At 48.2% G+C, this 20,916-nt stretch overlaps 1 protein-coding gene across 1 annotated transcript in view; it reads left to right on the top strand.

Annotated features, from left to right (window-relative positions):
• The first annotated feature begins 9,121 nt into the window (after nt 1-9,121).
• ATXN10 (ataxin 10) overlaps nt 9,122-20,916 on the top strand; it is a 112,898-nt gene continuing 101,103 nt past the window's right edge. The window contains exons 1-3 of the mRNA XM_060254102.1: nt 9,122-9,312; nt 12,106-12,297; nt 18,811-18,893. Coding sequence (XP_060110085.1) covers nt 9,188-9,312; nt 12,106-12,297; nt 18,811-18,893 — 400 coding nt within the window. The 5' untranslated portion in view covers nt 9,122-9,187. The remainder of the gene's footprint in view (nt 9,313-12,105; nt 12,298-18,810; nt 18,894-20,916) is intronic.

Genomic DNA, 20,916 nt, shown 5'->3' with positions numbered 1-20,916 from the left:
TGCATGATAATGGACCTTAGCCCACCCCAGTCTTTGGTCTATGCATGGAAAAGCAGCCAGGACACCCGGGTTGAGATCTTTGAATGCAGTCTGAGATCTTTAGAAGAAGGAAGGGATGGGGGAATTATCTGCTAACTTATATCTCTAATCACTAGTGTAGCATATGGCGTTCGCAGAACGCAACCATCTCAGAACACCGTAACAGCACAAGCCGCGGAGGCGACTGAGAACACCCAGGTGCCTCCGCGCGGGGCGCTGATCATCCGCCAATCACAGTCAGTGGCGGGAAATATGGCTGGCCAGCATTGGACTGGCCAGCAGGTTGAATAGTCCCGGGACTGTATATATGCGGGGCCCGGCCCGCATGCTCCCTCTCTCCCATCTTGTTTTGTACCTGCAATAAACTATGTTGCCCTACGCTCGTCTCCAAGTCTGGTACATTACAGTGGCGACGAGGATGGGATCCTAGCCCTGCAGACAACCGGGCTACCGAGCAGACTCACGGGCAACCGGGCGATACAGCGCACATCGCAACATTGCCACGACCGCCGCTGCTACCGCCACCATGGCCAGCTCAAGCGGGAACACCGGTCACATTGAAGCCTTCAACCCTGCCCATGCCGACGGATGGGAGTCCTACTCGGAAAGGGTTGATTGCTACCTGAGGGCGAATCGGATAACGGAGGACAGCATGAAGAGAGACGTTCTCCTGAGCGTCTGCGGGGCCGCCACCTTCGAGATCGCAAAGGGTCTCTCGGCCCCCGCCCGTCTCACTGAGAAGACCTATGCAGAGGTCGTCCGCCTCCTCACGGGGCACTTCCTGCCACAGCCCTCGAGAGTGGCCCGTCGGTTCCTCTTCCACAAGAGGGACCAGCTCCAGGACGAATCGGCTGCCGACTACCTAGCGGCCCTGCGACAGATCGCCGGGAGTTGCAACTTCCCGAATCTGGAAGAGACCCTGGCCGATCGGTTCGCCTGGGGCCTCCGCGACGAGAGGCTCCAGCAAAAGCTCTTCGCGAAGGAAGAGCTCACTCTGCAGGGCGCCTTCAGCGAGGCTGTGGCGTTCGAAAGGACCACCCGGACTTTCCCCAGAGCCAAGCCAGAGGCCGTCCACCACGGGGAGATGGACCCAGAGCACCCGGACGAGGGAGAAGCATTCCAGATGCGCCGCTCTACAGGACCAACCTCCCGAGCTCCACAGCGCCCCCGAACGAGCGAACGATCGAACCAACGCTCCAGTGATCGGCCGAAATGCGCCAGCTGCGGCGACCCCCACGACAGGCGAGACTGCCAGTACCGGACCTGGGACTGCAGAAGCTGCGGGAAGACCGGCCACATAGCGCGGGCTTGCCGAGCCAAGTCAAACCGCCCACGACCAACCACACACCACGAGGCTGCTGAGTCCCACTCCCTGGCCTCCACCACACCCCAGGTACTGAACTTACCCTGTGCCACCCCCGGCAAGATCAAGATGGCGGTCCTTATAGAAGGAGCCCCATGCCTCATGGAGGTGGACTCAGGCTCCTCCCTCTCCATAATCTCGGAGGAGACCCTGAGGAAGCTGTGCCCCGAGCGGAGAGTACCGCTGCGGCCGGCCGACTGTACCTTGCAGGATTTTCAACGCAACCCAGTACAGATCGCGGGGTGGGCCAGGGTGCATGTGGAGCGGGGATCCTTCAGGGGTCCGCTGGACATCCTGGTGGTGAAGCGATCGCTCACCACCCTGTTGGGCCTCGCGTGGTTCGGCCCCCTGGGAATCCGCGTAGAGGGGGTAGCGCAAATGGTCTCGGCGGGAGGGTTCGGGGAGGTGTGCAGAGAGTTCCCCTATGTATTCGACGGGTCGCTGGGTAGTTATAAGGGCCCGGCCATCTCCCTCCCGCTCGACCCAACAGTTAGACCGATCTGGCTTAAGGCTAGGAGGGTCCCCTTCGCCCTGAAGCCCAAAATCGAGGCAGAGCTGGACCGCCTAGTAGCACAAGGGGTCCTAGAGCCGGTCGATTACACCATCTGGGAGACCCCCATTGTGACTCCGGTCAAACCCAACGGGGACGTGCGGATATGTGCAGACTACAAATGCACTATCAATAACGCGCTCCAGGATAACCCCTATCCGGTGCCGGTGGTCAGCCACGTCCTGGCCGCCCTCGCGGGCTCAAAGATTTTTGGGAAGCTGGACTTGGCACAAGCCTACCAGCAGCTCCTGGTGGACGCCAAAACGGCTGAGGCCCAAACGATCGTAACCCACAGGGGGGCGTTCAGGGTGAACAGGCTACAGTTCGGGGTCAGCGTGGCTCCGGGGATCTTCCAGAGTATAATGGATGCTCTCCTTAAAGGGATCCCCGGAGTCCAACCTTTTTTTGACGACGTTTTAATCGCCGCCCCAAACCCTGAGGAGTTCAGCAACCGCCTCAGGGAGGTGCTCCGTCGTTTCCAAGCTGCGGGACTGAAGGTGAAGAGGGAGAAGTGTCTGCTGGGGGTGCCACGGGTGGAGTTCCTAGGATTCGCCGTGGACGCGGAGGGAATCCATCCGACCGAGGAGAAAACCAGGGCCATCGTTCAGGCCCCGGCCCCCACGTGTAAAACTGAACTACAGAGCTTCTTGGGGGTGCTCAACTTCTACCACACATTCATACCCCACAAAGCGGCCATCGCTGAACCCCTACACCGGTTACTGGACAAAAAAGCTCCATGGGTGTGGGGGAAGAAGCAAGCCGCCGCTTTCCAGGCAGTAAAGGACGTTCTGGTCTCTAACGCGGTGCTGCACCACTTCGATGAGCGCCTTCCGGTCATCCTGGCATGCGATGCGTCGCCGTACGGGGTGGGTGCAGTCCTGGGGCACCAGCTACCGGACGGCCGGGAGGTACCGGTCGCCTACTATTCATGCACTCTGACATCGGCGGAGCGTAATTACGCTCAAATCGACAAGGAGGCCCTGGCCATCGTAGCGGGGGTCCACAAATTTAACGATTATTTGTACGGGCGGCGGTTCACAATAGCGACCGACCATAAGCCGCTTTTGGGTCTGCTGGCCCCAGACCGCCAAACTCCCCAAATCCTGTCCCAAAGGGTGTTGAGGTGGAACCAATTCCTCAACTCGTACACCTACACTTTGGTATACAGGGCGGGCAAGGCGATGGGCCACGCTGACGCACTCAGCCGCTTGCCGCTTCCAGACACGGGCCCCGATCCTGCCCCAGCACACCATGTCATGTCAGTCGAGTCTCTCCCAGACCAGCCCCTCCACGCTGCAGAAGTGGCTAAGGCCACCGGGAAAAACAAAACGCTTGTAAGGGTGCTCGACTGGGTGGTGAGGGGGTGGCCTGAAGAAGACATGGGGGAAGAGTTCAAGCCCTACAAAATGAGGCGGGAGGAACTCGCGGCCCACAAGGGGTGCCTGCTATGGGGGAGCCGGGTGGTGGTCCCCCCCCCTCTACAGAAACGGGTCCTGGAATCACTCCATGAAATGCACCCGGGGATAGTGAGAATGAAGGCCCTAGCCAGGAGCTATGTGTGATGGCCGGGAATGGACGGGGAGATAGAAAACTGGGTCCGGAGATGCAGCGCCTGCCAAGAGTCGCGGCCGGACCCACCCAGCGCCCTGGTTACTCGGTGGGAAACCACAAGGAAACCGTGGTCTCGGCTCCACATTGACTTCGCGGGGCCGTCCCAGGGGAAGACCTTCATAATCATAGTGGACGCCTACACTAAATGGTTAGAGGTCATCCCCGTGGCGTCCACCTCCACTGCAGCCGCCATCCGGGCCCTGCGCAGGGTCCTGTGCACCCACGGCATCCCAGACACCCTAGTCTCGGACAACGGGGCAGCCTTCACCTCGGGGGAGTTCCAGGCGTTCCTCCAGAGGTACCTCATCAGGCACATCAGGTCTGCCCCCTTCCACCCGGCCACCAACGGCCAGGCAGAGCGGATGGTCCGCACAACCAAAGAGGCCCTGGGGAGAATTGTGCAGGGCGATTGGGAACACAGGCTAGCCGCGTTCCTCTTTGACAACCGGGTCATCCCAAACCCAGTCACCGGGGTCAGCCCAGCTGAGCTACTCATGGGGCGAAAGCTCACCACAAGGCTGGACCGTCTACACCCCGACCGAGCCTCTGACGTGCGAGGGTCCCCAGAGGTCAGAGACGTGGCTAGGGGGTTCTTCGCAGGGGACCCAGTGTTCGCCCGCAACTACGCCTCGGGCCCGGAATGGTTGGCAGGGCGGGTGCTGCAGGTCGTGGGGTCCCGCCATTACGAAGTGTCCACCGAGGGGGGCCAGACCCTACGCTGACACATAGATCAGATGCGCCGCCGGACCCTACCCGAGGCACCCGCGGAAATAATGGGAGGAGCGGGGTCCGGGGAGCCAGCAACAACCCCTGCACCAGCACCCAGTCCGCAGCCACAAGCAGAGGTGATCCAGCCCCCCGAACCGGACCCACAACCCACAAGACTCCAGCGAGACCCCGAGAGCCGAAGCCCCCCCGGCACCGCAAGCAACCCCCCGGCGCTCAACAAGGGAGCGACGGCCGCCCGCCTACCTCCAGGATTATGTGCGCTAACTAAGGGGGGAGGAGTGTAGCATATGGCGTTCGCAGAACGCAACCATCTCAGAACACCGTAACAGCACAAGCCGCGGAGGCGACTGAGAACACCCAGGTGCCTCCGCGCGGGGCGCTGATCATCCGCCAATCACAGTCAGTGGCGGGAAATATGGCTGGCCAGCATTGGACTGGCCAGCAGGTTGAATAGTCCCGGGACTGTATATATGCGGGGCCCGGCCCGCGTGCTCCCTCTCTCCCATCTTGTTTTGTACCTGCAATAATCTATGTTGCCCTACGCTCGTCTCCAAGTCTGGTACATTACAACTAGTGCACAGGAGCACTGGAGAACTTTATCAAAGCACTGTAAACGTGTTACAGAATCATTTACAAAGGAAATAGAACATGAGGGTAAGTAAATTTAGAAGTGACAGGTTTTATCTTGGCATTCTGTTCTGAGGAACGGACCCAAACAAAGCTGGAACTGCAAAACAGGCGGACTTCACTGCATATCTCCCCTGTTCTCAAGAGCCTTGGCTTTCCCGCTTCTGCAGAGATTGTTATGTTTTTTTAAACTCTTATCCTCCCAGCTGAGAGGGGTTCTCCTTGACAAATCCTGAAACTGGGTATGAGTTCCCATGTACCAAGGTACACCCCCCAACCCCCCCCCCCACTTTATTGCCTTAACAGTGATTCTTTTTGCTTCTTTCCGGCAGGTGGGTAAATGGTCACCATAAACAGGAAACAATCTCCTCCCTGCCTTTATGAGTTTACTGGGCCTCTCTGATGCTGATCAAGGAGTCCTGTGTTCCCTCATCATAACTGTTGCTACTGGAACAAACCCCAGAAAGCTCCTCCAATCTAAAGCAGATTGAAGTTTTGTTCAGATGAAGTGTAAAAATGCTTTATTGAGAGAAGAAAGGGAAAATACCAGAGGGCATTTTGTTCATAACAAAGAACTAAGATGGTCATGGCATACTATTATAGTAGGAGCAGTGGTTCCAGGGGTATGTGAAGGCCCATGAAAGGCCTTCTAGGTGATAACTAAGATTTTGGATTCTGCCCCATAACTGATTGCCAATGGAGCGACTGCAGGACAGGTGGGACAAGAATGTTCTCGCTAGCACCTGCTAGTAATTGACTGCTTCATTCTGTACCCGTTGGCTTCAAGGGAACGGGAATGTATCTCCGTAAAATTAAAAAATCATAAAGGTTGCTCATTATCCCCTTATTGGTAATTGAGACCGATTCCACATTTAGCATTTGCCTCCCTTCTGTGCAGGACTCCTCACTGAGTGGCTTTTTCCTGGCATCTCTGGAGCGGGGCTGTGTGTTCCCTGCTTGCTTCCTGCCCTGTGCAAACTTGAGATCCAAGAACAAGACTAAGACAGGCTAATGCAGAATTGATAACAGCAGCCAAATCTTGCTTTGGCTCCAATAAAAGACCTACGTTAGGCACCAATTATAAATAAACACAAATATTAAAAATGTCCACCTGACAGGGCCCACTTGGCAATAAAATGAAATAGAAAACAGAGTAAGTCTAAATATTACAGTCTCTAACCCTTAGCTTCCATACATGTGATAAGAACTCAGCGATACATGCAGTAATTTCAGGACACTTGTCAGATAGCAAGAAAACTAGGTCATTATTGGTCATAGATTTTGCAGAAGAGAAAATGGGATGGATTAAGGAAGAATGTAATGAAGAATAATAGGAACAGTGAAGCAGAATATGTTGCACGGAGTCAGGTTCATTATAAAGGCAGGCACAAACTCTTTCCTTACAAGGGATACCCTTATATTGCAGCCCCATGGCACAGAGTGTACCCAGCTTGCTGGGGGGAAAGTGTAGATGACTGGAGGGAAGGCAATGGCAAACCACCCCGTAAAAAGTCTGCCGTGAAAACGTTGTGAAAGCAATGTCACCTCAGAGTCGGAAACGACTGGTGCTTGCACAGGGGACCTTTCCTTTCCTATATCTGCCTGCCAGGGCAGCTGAAAGGAAAAGATTAAACCTGGCTAGCATGAAAGCTCTACAATGTGAGGGATTTATCAAACTGGAAAAATTCTGGTCTATGGAGTCTTGTACAAAGGAAAGACCGAGGAAATGGGCGGGGGGGGGGGGAACATACTCCAGAGCTACCAGCTTTGGCCACACTGCTTCTAATCCAAAAGTGGCCTAACTTGCTTAATGTAAGAGCCACACAGAATAAATGTTAGGTGTTTGAGAGCCTCAAGACGTAAACGACAGATGTTTGAGAGCCATAAGATAGGGAGGGAGGGAAGGTAGAAAGAAAGGAAATAGATGGGGGGAGGGGGAGCGAGAAGTGGAGAGAGAGAAACCCTGAGAATAGAATCCCAAGGAAAGTGTGTTGCCTGGACAGAAATAGTCTGATACGCAATCCCAACAGAGCTAACTGCAAATTTGGATAGCAGACTGAACTTTATCACACTGGAAAGATTGTACTCAGTGTCATACTATCATACAAAATTAAAGATTATTAATTGTGGAAAAGTTTGAACTTAACAACTGTATTTCTGCCAGTCTGTTGTCCACATTTACAATATACACAGAAAATGAAAACAGAAATTTATTTCACAAAAAGCTCATTTATTCCAATGCACAGGACTGGTACTCTACTGGGGATGTCAAACATATGGCCCATGGAACTGGCCACCCAAGGCCTGTTCAAAATACATGAACACTCCTGCAGTATTTCCTTACACTATCTCCCTGATGTCTCACCTGGCCTGCAAGCAACTGATTACCTTTATTGCCAGAGGTTGTGCATTATGTCCCTAAATACTGTCTCCGTGCTAATAAGTAACAGGTTGTGGAAGTGGGAGGGCAGACATCAAGAAGATAGTCTAAGGAAATACTGTTAATGTTTTAAGTATGCTTGTATTTTGAATAAAAATAATATTGTTTTATTCAGAATGTAAGCTTTCGTGTGTTCTAAAGCTTACATTCTGAATAAAACGTCGTTGGTCTTAAAGGGTTTGCGTGTGTCCTTTATAAAGTTTATATCTCAGGTACATTTTATGGCATGCATGGCCAGGCCCGAGGTCACATTTATGTCAGACCCAGCCCTCATCACAAATGAGTTCAACACCCCTTCTTGGATCTGATTTATATACCCAACAGAAAGGTGATGGTGTAAATACACAAATTATCATTGTTTCTATTCTCTGTTAGAAAAACAGTAAAAAACTCATGGGGGGCAGGAGCGGTTTGGAGAATTTCTCCCGGTTCTCCCCCTTCACACTGGGGTTGGGTGGGGAGGATATCTGCCTCAGCTCTGGGCTCTGTCCCTTAAGCATAAGGTTGCCAACTCCAGGGTCAGACAATCCAGGAGATTTGGGGGGTAGGATATGGAGACGGGATGGACCTCAGCAGGGAACAATGCCATAGAGCTCACCTTCAAAATTGCCATTTTCTCCAGGGGAAGTGACTAATCTGCAGATCTGTCGCCTGATCTTTGTCATCTGCAGATTAGTTAGATCCAAGTGGGCAGCCGTGTGGGTCTGAAGCAATAGAACAAAGTGGGAGTCAACTTGCACCTTTAAGACCAATGATGTTTTATTCAGAATGTAAGCTTTAGAACACACCAAAGCTTACATTCTGAATAAAACTTTGTTGGTCTTAAAAGGTGCCAATTGACTCCTACTTTGTTCTTCTGCAGATTAGTTTTAATTCCTGGAGATCTCCATGTGCCATTTGGGGTAGGGTTGCCAAGTCCAATTCAAGAAATATCTGGGTACGTTGGGGGTGGAGCCAGGAGACTTTGGGGGTGGAGCCAGGAGACATTAGGGGTGGAGCCAAGATCAAGGCTGTGACAAGCATAATTGAACTCCAAAGGGAGTTGCGGCCATCACATTTAAAGGGACGGCACACCTTTTCAATTCCTTCCATAGGAAATAATGAAGGATAGGGGCACCTTCTTTTGGGGCTCATAGAATCGGACCCCTTGATCCAATCTTTTTGAAACTTGGGGGGAAGTTTGGGGAGAGGCACTAGACGCTATACGGAAAATTTGGTGCCTCTACCCCAAAAAGCAGCTCCCCCAGAGCCCCAGATACCCGTGGATCAATTCTCCATGATTTTCTATGGGAATAAATCTCCATAGGGAATAATAGAGTTCCCAGCAGATATTTCCCTCCCCTCCCCCCGCTTTCTGATGACCCTGAAGCAGGGGGAGGGCCTCCAAATCGGGGGATCCCCTGCCACCACTTGGGGATTGGCAACCCTACCAGCGGTCCCTTACAGCCCCAAACTCTTTGGCACAACCGTGTGCGTGCTTGGCCCTTCCCGCCCAGCGTCTCGATTTCTGCTCCTGCCCAAGAGCCTCTCCGGTCGTTGCTAACGACGCTCGGGCTACGGCCCCTCCTCGAAGGAAGCCCCAGCGCCGGAAACCTGGCCTCGGTTCTCGCGGCCTAGCCGATTTCCCAGGGGTGCGTGGAAGGCTAAAGGGTGGCGTGGAGCTTCCCTAGTGCCGCGGGAAGCAGCACCCCGCATTCTCCGGAACTGGGCTCCCCGAGCTCGGCCTGGGAGGGCCGAAGCAAGGCCGCCGCGGCCTAGGCCCCGCCTTTCCTCGCTCCGTGCCGGCCTGCCTGGGCGGAGTCTAGCGGAGGCCGCTGTTCGCGCTGCGATGGCGGAGCCGGCCGGGGAAGCGTTGGACGCCTTGGCAGTGCGGCTGGGCCAGGCCGCGGCGCCCTCGGGTTGCTTGGCGACGGTGCGGCAGTTGACGGGCCTCTTCCGGGAGGCGCGCCACAGGTAGGGCTGCTGAGGCGTCACGTGAGGACGCCGGGACGCGTGTCTTCGGCTTCCGCCAAAGCGGGAAGGAAGCAGCGGCCAGAAAGGCTGTTCCCCTTCCTCTTCCCGCCCCCCGCAGGCCCTGAATGGCCGCGAAACGGCCTGGGGGGTGGTGGTTTCCCGGGGGGGCGGAAGGGCACCTTTGAGTTGCTGGAGGGCCGTCAGGGAGGTGCTTAGCAGGCTGTCTGTCAATAATGTGGAAATAATTTGACAATAATGTGAAAGCGGCAAACTCTGGTTCTAGCAAGCTTTTCCTTGCTGCCTGTGTATCTATTCTTGCTTTCCCTGTAGGCAAGGAGGAGGAGCACAGTTTAGCCCAGTGGCAGCCGCAACATGGAGGAGCTTCAGAACCTCTGGCAGCTGGGCCTGGTGGTGGAGATCCTTGAAAAAAGGATTACTTAAGCGTGAGAACTGCAGGAGGCCATCCTACTGGGTTTCCCAAGCTTTGCCTGAAGGGGGGGGGGGGCTAGGAAGGACCTGGACATTGTTTACTTCTCACCTCCTGAAGCAAAGAGTAGCCGCCCTTGGTCTTGCTGACTGCTCCATGATGCTCAGTGGCTCAGGAGGCGCGAGTGGTGCTTTGGCATGCTCCTCTGAGTTCTGTTCTCCAGTGTGGCACCTGCCGCATGTTCTAGGAAAGCAGCAAATGACCTGGTAGGTCTTGTGGCAGGTGGTTCTCGCCGTGAAACAGCTGACACAGAATACTTGTGTCATGCTTTTTCTTGCCACCAAGTCACAGCTGACTTATGACCACCCCATAGGGGGTTTCAAGGCAAGAGGTGGTTTGTCATTGCCTGCCTCCGTGGAGCAACCCTGGTATTTTTTATTGGTCTCCCATGCAAATACTGACTGGGGCTGACCACGCTTGCTTGTTTAGATCTGACAAGATCAGGCTAGTCTGGGCACAGAAGCAAGTTTTGTTTTTATATCCAGACTATATAGGTAGACTACTCTAATAGTAATTCAACTACAGAACAAAGTTTGAATCCAGCTGCATCTTTAAGACCAACAAAGTTTTATTCCAGGTATCAACTTTCATGTGCATGCACACTTTTTCAGATATGGAAGTGCATGCACATGAAAACTTACACCCGGAATAAAACTTTGTTGGTCTTAAAGATGCCACTGGATTCAAACTTTGTTATGCTGTTTCACACCAACAAAGCTACCTGCCAGAATCTAATTCAACTACAGTAATTTAAATTTTCACGTTTGTTTTGAATGGTTGCAACTCATCAGTAAAAATAGGCTGAGCAGACTGATTTTTCTTAAGATGATAACATTTGCAATATTATGTCAATTTTCTGTCTAGTGTTAAAATGAAGGAAGTGAAAAGATGCAGTTCTGTGAGTTCAAGGATGATTGTTTACTGTATCTGAAGAAGTGTGCCGGCACACGAAAACTTAAACCCAGAATAATTTTTTTTGGTCAAGGGTGCCACTGGTCTCAAACTTTGTTTTACTGTATACAGAGTTCAAGATGGGTATCCGTGTTATGTAACATGGCTACCCATTTTGATCTGTCTTCATGGAAGACACCACATTTAGTCATACATAATGGCTTGTATTTTCTACTGTAAATAAAATTGTTCATGCTATCATAGTGGAAGTGGATATGTACCCTCTTTGTATTGGATAGTGACAATGTGTTTGACAAAACTAGGACCACTGGATTTGTATGCAAAATCTGTTTTTATTTCCGTGCAACTGGATTTGTTTACGTCCTGTTTGTACATCTGATGCCAGCCTTCCAAAAAATACTGGCTGTTTCTGGCAATAAATAACTAGTGATTAAAAGACAGGAGAGGTCCAAAGGGGTCAGCTGAATTTGGTTTCATTCTGCAACATGATTTCCAGACTGTGTTCTTAATTGGGATTTACCCGAACAAAGTTTGAGTGCAGTGGCACTTTTAAGACCAATGAAGTTTTATTCAAGGTATAAGCTTTTGGGGGCACGCATACTTCTTCAGATACAATGGAATGGAAACTACCATATAGGTAGAGGGTAAGTAGTAAATTAGCATACAGCATAATGAAGAAGTTTAACAGATTCAAGGACCAAAAAGGAATAACAAGTTTAGGATGTATACCTGGATTACATTTGGCTGGATTTAATTCTGAGGGGAAGCATAGTGAAGAAAATAAATATGTCAAAACTGGAGATTAATGGGCAGATGTACCCTTAATTGTGGAATGCTGAGAGTAATTGAGACACTGCCATTATACTCAGTTATTTCTTGAAGTGTACTACCAGTTTTTGTTTGAAAAAAACTTTAAATAATTACCATAAATTTGGGAAATACCAATAATTAGCATCACATTTAAATTATATTATTAGATCTTGAAAAACTCCTATATTTATTAACTGTCTTCACCAGGGCTTTTCTTTGTAGAAAAAGCCCATCAGGAACTCATTTGCATATTAAGCCACACACACACCCCACACCAAGCCAGCTGGAATTGTGTTCCTGTGCTTTCCTGCTAAAAAAAAAGAGAAAGCCCCAGTCTTCACCTTTTTAAAGAACCAGGCCTTTTCATAGCCTGAGAAAATGCTTGCATTTGTGGATACATATGTGTTTCAAAGCCTGTATAATCTTTCCTCGCCTGCCTAAGTCAAAAAAGCTTGGGTTTAAAATTTTTATTGTAACAAGGACCTGTGCCTGGTACAAAATAGCATTACTCTCATTTTATGTGGCAGTTTTATCTGTGTGTGGATAATACTATTTATTTCATGTACATTTATTTTTCATTTCAGAGAAAAGGCAACAGAGCCCTTGTTCCAAAATCTCCTTCAAATTTTGACGAAAGCAGCCAGTGAAGTTGATGTGGCCTGCAAGAATGTCAATACGCCGGCTCATCTGGAGGACTGGTTTCTGCTGCTCTCAGAATGCTTCCGATGCCTACGGAATGCCTGTGTTCAGTGTGCCAGTAATCAGAACCTTATGAGGTGAGGTGGTGAGAAAGGCTCAACAAGGTTTTTTAGCATTTTAGTTACAGTCTATTTATTTGAACAAAGCAGTAGACGAGTGGCACCTTTAAGACCAACTATATTTTATTCAAAATGTAAGCTTTCGTATGCTCTAAGCCAGGGGTCCTCAAACTTTTTAAACAGGGGGCCAGTTCACTGTCCCTCAGACTGTTGGAGGGCCGGACTGTTGTGATGGCTGCTGTTACTGTACAAGGCTGCGGGCCGTCAGTTCTCCGTCTTCTGCATCTCTCTCCCTTCCCCACACCACACACCACAGCCTGGGAACTCACCTCACCTCGGTATCGCCTCACACTCTGTCTCTGCCGCCTCAGCCCAATGCCGGAAGTGTGCATTGCTAACGTGAGTTTAGGTCAAACGTCACTTCCGGTCTGATTTTGCCATAACCCGGCGGGCCACATAAACGTCCTCAGCGGGCCGCATCTGGCCCGAGGGCCGTAGTTTGAGGACCCCTGCTCTAAGCAGACTTCATCAGACAAAAATGGAATGGCATTCCACCCAAATAGGGTACTTGAGACAGCAGTCATCAAACATTAAAAACACATGTACAATAATTCAGTAAAAAAAACTCCATATAAACAGACATAACACCAAATACCAGGGAGAAGACCAATAATAGTGATTGAGGCTATGTGAAACAGAAAAAAAAGGGAAACAGAACAAAAAAGTCTTTACCTCCTGGTGGAACACAACAGTAGAAGGAGACAGACAAATCTCCCTGGGAACGGTGTTCCAAAGTGATATGCTTCCTTATGCCCACTCCATTCAACATTCTGACTGCAGCACTGTGTATCAACTGTAGCTTCCAGCCAGTCCTCAAAGGCAGCCAGTGCTCACTGCAGTAATTTAATATTCCATGGGCATGCACCCCAGTGGCATGGAAGGGCTGCAGGTAGCTCATCGGTTGAAACTGGTGAAAGGCACCCCTGGCAATTGTTGCCACGTGTATTCAGCAGGAGGCCTCAGTCCAGGAGCGCTCACAAGCTATCAACCTGCTCCTTTGTGGGGGTGCAACCCCATCCAAAACAGGAGATATCTCAGTACTTTTGTTAGATCTTCTCCCCACCAGAAGAACCTCTGTTTTGTTTGGATTAAGTTTCAGTTTGTTAACTCTCATCCATTCCAAAACTGCCTCCGGGAACCTGCTCACAGTTTCAACTCACCCCTTAGGATTCTGCTGGAAGCATGAGATAGAGCTGTCATCTCTGTATGGGTGACAATTCAGGCCAAATCTCTGGATGACTGCTCTCCCAGAGGCCTTACAGATATGTTGAAAAGCATGAGGAACAAGATGAAACCTTAGGGAACCCTGTAGGCCAGCGGCCAAGGAGGACAGCAGCAGTACCCCAGCTACCTTTCAGTAGGACTGGACCTACTGTAGAGCAGTGCCTCCCAGTCCCAATCCTGAAAGGCACTCCAGAAGGGTACCATGGTGGATGGTATGAAAAGCCACTGAGAGGTGCAGGGTAGTTAACAGGGTCTCACTCCCCTGTCCATCTCCCAGTGCATATAATCCAGCAGGGCAACCAAGGCCATTTTAGTCCCATAACAGATCTCAAATCAGATTGGAATGGATCACAAAGATCTACTTTCAGAAATCCCTGAAGTTGGCCAGCCACCGCTCATTCAGTCATTTTGCTCAAGAATGGTTCATTTGACACTGGACAATAGTTACTCAACTCTCCTGTGGCCAGAGTAGGTTTCTTGAGGAGTGATGCATCACTAGGGTTTGTAGAATCTTTCAGGCTCAAGTGCCGTGTTCTACTGGAGAAAGTTTTTCTTTCAGATGTTTCGTTCTCAGCTGCGGAGAACATCCTCAGTGGCGTTGCAGCCGGAGCACTGAGGATGTTCTCCGCAGCTGAGAACGAAACGTCTGGAAGAAAAACTTTCTCCAGTAGAACACGGCACTTGAGCCTGAAAGATTCTACAAACCCTAATGATGATGCCAGCCGTGAAAACCTGAAATCTTTGATGATGCATCACTGCCCACTTCAAGGGAGAAATGACCACTCCCTCTCTCAGGGAGGCATTTACTGTCTCCTGGATTCAATCTGCCAGCCCTGCTCCCCCCTGGCAGGTTTAAGCAGCCAGTAGGGGCAAAGGTGGTACAAGCAGATGGTAGGTCTCAAACTTCCAAGTATCCTGTCTACAAACGGACACATCAGAACCCTGGGACCATCCAGTCCTGCCACTGCTAATGTAGAGCCCAAGTTGAAATAAATGTGAGAGATTTTATCCACAAAGTGCTTATCAAAATTATCCTAACAGGTTGTAGAGCAGTCCAACTATTCCAGAACTCATTGGATAAATTTTTAGATTGGCTAGAACAAGAGGATATCTTGGTTGCTGAACAGGCAGGCTTCAGACCAGGTAGGTCTGCGCTTGATTACTGTCTTACACTACAGCACCTCATTGAGAAATATTCAGCCAAGGGAGCAACATCATTATATGCTACCTTTGTCGATCTTAAATCTGCCTTTGACTCTGTTTCTGGACCCTGGCTCTGGAATAAGCTCCTAAATTCAAATATTGGTAAAAGACTTTTGTTTCTATTACAGGTCCTGCATGATCATACATTCTTAAGAGTCAGATGCAGTAGATTTGACCATCTTACTGACCCTATAAAAACCTTCAGAGGTGTTAGGCAAGAATGTCTACTAGCCCCAGCTTTGTTTATTTTTTATATCAATAATTTAGTAAGTTGGCTCAACATATCTGATCTTTATCCCCCTAAACTTGCAAACCGGTATTTATGATGATAATGATATTGGATTTATATCCCGCCCTCCACTCCGAAGAATCTCAGAGCGGCTCACAATCTCCTTTACCTTCCTCCCCCACAACAGACACCCTGTGAGGTGGGTGGGGCTGGAGAGGGCTCTCACAGCAGCTGCCCTTTCAAGGACAACCTCTGCCAGAGCTATGGCTGACCCAAGGCCATTCTAGCAGGTGCAAGTGGAGGAGTGGGGAATCAAACCCGGTTCTCCCAGATAAGAGTCCGCACACTTAACTACTACACCAAACTGGCTTTATCTGTCTTACTGTATGCTGATGATGCTGTGATATTATCTTGAACCCCAGTTGGTCTTAGGCGAGCCCTAAGGAAGTTCAGCATGTTCTGTGAAGATGAAGTTCTCACAATAAACTATCAAGAAACCAAAACTGTAGCCTTTGGGAATAGATCAAAACCCAGGAATTGGGCAATAAATGGACATCAGATAGAACAAGTTGACAGTTTTAAATACTTAGGTGTAGTTTTACAGGCCTCTGGTTCTAGGGTTAAGCATAGCAAATATGTTGCCGATCTAGGGGAAAGATCAGCAAATACCATACTGAAATTTTTTCGAACTCACGGCGGATATGTTCCTGCAGCCCTGAAGTTATATAAGGCCAAATCATTGGCAAAACTGCTCTACGGAACGTTTCTAGGACCACCCTCCTCATGCTTTGCCCCACAAGAAATAGTTCTGTCCAAATTTCTAAGAGCTGTTCTGCAAGTTCCAAACTGCGTATCCGATGCTTGGATACAATTGAAATCTGGTAATCTCAGGTTTGAAGCTAGGGTTTGTATTCTATCCATCTTTATGTGGCTGAAAGGTCATTTTAACCCACAAGGCCTGTTTCCTCTGATTTTCCAGGACGATTTCCAATCCAGTTGACTCAAGGCAGTTTACAGCCATATTCACAGAATTGGCTTTTCACCTCAGTTACTTTTATCTTATGGACTTGAACAAGCTAAAGGTCTAATTAAACATAGACTTTAGAATATAGAACGACAGTCTGACATCTTTAGTGCATCAAAATTTGGGGTGTTGTTAAACATCAAAAGCACTATTGAGCCGGCATCATATACGACTTCAGTGGAAAGAAGAAATTTTAGAAGGGCATTTGCTCTAGCTAGATGTTCTGCCCTTCCATCTGCAGTTATGCAAGGCAGGTACAATAAAATCCTTTATTCTGAAAGGCTATGCTCATGCCCTCTAAGCAGGAGAGCCAGTTTGGTGTAGTGGTTAAGTGTGTGGACTCTTTTCTGGGAGAACCGGGGTTTGATTCCCCACTCCTCCACTTGCACCTACTGGAATGGCCTTGGGTCAGCCATAACTCTGGCAGAGGTTGTCCTTGAAAGGGCAGCTGCTGTGAGAACCTCTCCAGCCCCACCCACCTCACAGGGTGTCTGTTGTCGGGGAGGAAGGTAAAGGAGATTGTGAGCTGCTCTGAGACTCTTTGGAGTGGAGGGCGGGATATAAATCCAATATCATCTTCTTCTTCTAAGCAAGGCTGAATCTGTAGAGCATATGTTTTTCAGTTGCCCATATTATAGGGAGGCTCGTTTTAGAATTATTACTCCATTAGTCAATAGGACACCTAGTTGTATTAATACAAACAAAACAAGGCTTCATTGGTTCCTATCAGATAAGAATTCAGAGATTACACATTCAGTTGCTGAGTTTTGTGCATTAATTCTTAGACTGCAGGAATTACATTTTAAAAGTTATTAAATTTAGATCTTTATTTTTGTATACTATGTCTGTTTTTACTTTTCCATATTATGTTTACACTGTATCCTGGTCTTGAGACTGTAATAAACTATGATGATGATGATAATGTCACTCCATCAAATCCTGGTTGCTTTTCAAACATTTATGTTCTTATCAAAATATGGCCATAATCTCTCTCACTATGTATGCATGTGAGGAGCCCACACCAACCCTTCAGCTCCAGCTGCCATTATTACAAGTTATACTGCAGTTTGAAAACAGTTGGGCTCTTGGGAGAAGGGTTCATGTAAAAGGCATAGCCAGGAGAACAAATGGTTGGTCCCCCCCCCCCCTTTCCATAAGCATGTTAGATTACCTGAAAATAATGGCAGATCAGGGTTAGTTAATTCAGTATATAGTTCAGTATATATTATGTATATTTTGGGGATATGCAGGAATACATTTTAAAAGAATATGTTAATTTTAATTTTAAGAGGCATCCTGTTAATGAGAGGTTCTGCCTGAAATGTAAAGAGTTACTATCAAAATTATGCATAACCTCATTCCCTGACATTTCAAGGTTGGCTCAGTCTCCCACAGCAGTGGTTTTGTGGCTGACTCCACCTACTGCACAATTTTTGTTGTTGTGCCCACCACCCTCTGTCAGAATTCTGGAGGTGCCTACAGGCTTGGAAAGGCTGAGAAGCCCTGTTGTATGATCTTGGGACCTATCACCATCTCTCACGTTAGCCTGCCTCAGAGGATTGTTGAGAAAGCACAGTGCAATAGCCCCAGTTAAGATTTCCTGAGCTCTTTAAACAGTGAGTATCACTCGCATAATAAATATGTACTTGGAAGTACAAGTATTTAATTAGTTTGTTCTATTCTTCTGAAATCTCAGGAAAAAAAGGTTTTCCCTTTTTTTAAAAATGGAAATTTTAGAAAACATTGAAATATATGCAATATTTATTTCCTATCAAATCTAAACTATTTCAACAGCATAAAATCCATCTGTTATAACTTGGTACAGTTTTATATGTTAACTATTTGGCATATTTATGGAATGTATACAGTTTAAATGTGTTTGTTTTCTATGAGAAAACTTGCAAGTATACCTGGTACTTTAGAGAGAGCTGAAAACTACTGCAGCCCATTCAACATAGAGTATGTATCTTAATATTTGCCATCTGAGAGGCAAGAAAACAATAAACCCTGAAAGTAGAAAACGTGTTTCTGTGGTAAGCAAAAGTAAATGTGCTGTTCGGACAGGAAGACTTTCATATACTCACAGTAGCTAGGGCTGCGAACGTAAGACCATAATTAGAGCCTGGAGAATCAGAGCAGTTGTCCATCTAATCCAGCATATGGTCTCACCCAGCCCGCCAATCAGTAGAGCAGGGGTGGCCAACAGTAGCTCTCCAGATGTTTTTTGCCTACAACTCCCATCAGCCCCAGCCATTGGCCATTCTGGCTGGCGCTGATGGGAGCTGTAGGCAAAAAACTTCTGGAGAGCTACCTTTGGCCACCCCTGCTGTAGAGGGCCAGTGAGGGCATAGAAACCAAGGCTGTTCCCTGCTGCCTCACAGCACAGGGATTCAGAAGGTTGCTGTCTCTGTATATGGAAGCTACCTTCAATCACAATGGCTATCACAATAGACCTCTGCTCCTTTAATCTGTCTAGCCCTTTTTGAAAGCTGTCTGTTCTCATGGCCATCATTACCTTTGCTGGAAGTGAGTTCCATAGTTTTATTACTTGTATAAAGAAGTATTTCCTTCTGTCTGTCAGCCTATTACCCAACAATTTCATTAGGTACCTGCTCTGCCTCTCTAGATGTCAGGGAATCTCAACCAATCATTGCCAGAGGCCTTTTTTGGTATACTACAGTATGACTTCATGCAATGATATATCCATAGTTTTGTATAAAGTTTCTCTCTCTCTCTGTCTCTCTCTTAAATTGGAAGGACTTTGTTGTTAAAGTTGTCTTTTTCATAACAGGAGCTTGGGTCTGATTGAGATGTCTGTTCACCTAATCCTGTTGCTTCAGAAATTAGAAACTAATCTGGAGTCATCATTGACAGGTAAGATATTAAAGCAGGGTGGTGCTGTTCATGAAGGAATGGAATCACAAGTCCCAGGCTAAGGTTAGGGCTTCTCTTGTTCTAGCACAAATGGAATGGGCTCCCAGCTCTGGTTCCCTTCCCCCCTCAGTTGGTGACAAAAAGCTCAGTGATCTGATATAGTGCATAGTTTCATTTGTTGAGGTATTTACTGGAAGTTGCACCACTCTGTTTGGACTTCCAGTGCCAATGATCTCGATCTGTTGCCTGTCGTTTTCCCCTTCTTGATTTATGTCTCTACAAATAAAGATAGATATGTTTAATGGTTTTAAAACTGCAACTCATGTTTTTGAAACCACAGCCTCAGACTTCTTTAAATAAAGGGTGGCTACTGCCTTAAAAGGTAAAGGTAGTCCCCCTGTGCAAGCACTAGTCGTTTCCGACTCTGGGGTGACGTTGCTTTCACAACGTTTTCACGGCAGACTTTTTACGGGGTGGTTTGCCATTTCCTTCCCCAGTCATCTACACTTTCTCCCCAGCAAGCTGGGTACTCATTTTACCGACCTCGGAAGGATGGAAGGCTGAGTCCACCTGGAGCCGGCTACCTGAACCAGCTTCTGCTGGAATCGAACTCAGGTCATGAGCAGAGGACTCCGACTGTAGTACTGCAGCTTTACCACTCTGCGCCACGGGGCTCTTGGCTACTGCCTTAGATGGATATAAAAGGGGACTTGTCAGGTTTATGGAGGATAGGTCTGTTATTGGTTGTTAGAGATGGTAGCCGAATGGGGCCTCCAGGCTTAAAGTCAAAGTATGATAGTCAGGTGCTGGGATGTCATTAGTAGGGGAAGATTCTCTATCCCTGGTCCAGGCTCATGGGCAACTGCTTAGTTGGCAACTGGGTGCTAGCCATCCTAGATGAACAGCTGATGTCATCTAGCACAGCCACTCTTGCATTGAGGAGCTCATGATGACAGTGGCAAGAATTCTAGTTCTAATACATCTGAATGTATTCTAGGCCTATTAATTTGGAAATTGCATGTGTTCTAACCAGGAAGGAAAAAGAGTGAACCCTTGGAAAAATGAAAACCAGGAGTATGTTTTATTAAGTCAGTTATCTTGATGAGGATGTGTGTGTTCTCTCCAATTCCACCCAGTAGCATCTATTTTAAGTTCTCGTTGTGGTGTTGGTAAAGTGGGTAGGAGAGTCCAGAATGTCCAACAGTTTGGAACTGGTTAAAAAAAAGTGGCGGGCCTTGTGTGCCTGGCAGATGCCTCTACAACTGTGGCTGGGTTGTGGCAAGGAGTTTATTTTTAACGGCATATTAATGAATAAACCAGCAGAAAAGGAAATGCCATGCAAAGTGCTGGTCTTAAATAACTGCTCTCAAGATTGTTTAGATTAAACGTCAATTTGTGTTCCATCTTCTGTGCAATGTGACATGACTTTTTAAGTAAAAGTGAATGCAAACCATTTCTGAAAGGCCCAGGTTTTCCTGTAGTCACGGCTTTCTTCTTTAGTTGGTTAACACTTACAATCTACTCTCCACTCTTCAGAGCATTTCCTGTATAACCTCGCATCTCCTTTCTTCAGATCAAGTCCTGTTCCAGGCAAGGCTCTCCACCCCACCCCCCTTTTAGTTTGGGCCCTGCTCTAGGATTGATGTGTCCAAAGGGCTTTGATTGTAAATCTCCAAGGAAAAAAATGTTTTTAAATCAGTCTTCTGGTTTTTTTATTCATTTATTTCCTGAACAAATGTGCACATCAGTGGATTGCTGTAACACAGCAAAAAGTTTATTTGGAGCTAAATAGATTTTTTATTACCTAAGAGCATAATCTAAAGTCTCTGCTAATAATTCAGCCTTTTCTGTGTGCATTTTCTGCTATGGAATGTCATAACAGCTCAGGGAAGTAATTTTGACTTTAGGGAGTGGTCAGCATGGCTGAGTCCTGGGAAGCTAATGTGGGCTGCTGTCCAAAGCAGAGCCCATGTATTGGCATGCATTTGAGGGGGAGATTGATATTGGTGGGGAGGAGTCCTGT

Source organism: Heteronotia binoei, chromosome 14 (assembly GCF_032191835.1).
Source record: "Heteronotia binoei isolate CCM8104 ecotype False Entrance Well chromosome 14, APGP_CSIRO_Hbin_v1, whole genome shotgun sequence".
Classification (NCBI taxonomy): domain Eukaryota; kingdom Metazoa; phylum Chordata; class Lepidosauria; order Squamata; family Gekkonidae; genus Heteronotia; species Heteronotia binoei.
Note: the sequence above shows the minus strand (reverse complement) of the source record. Positions and strands in the feature narration are given on the sequence as shown.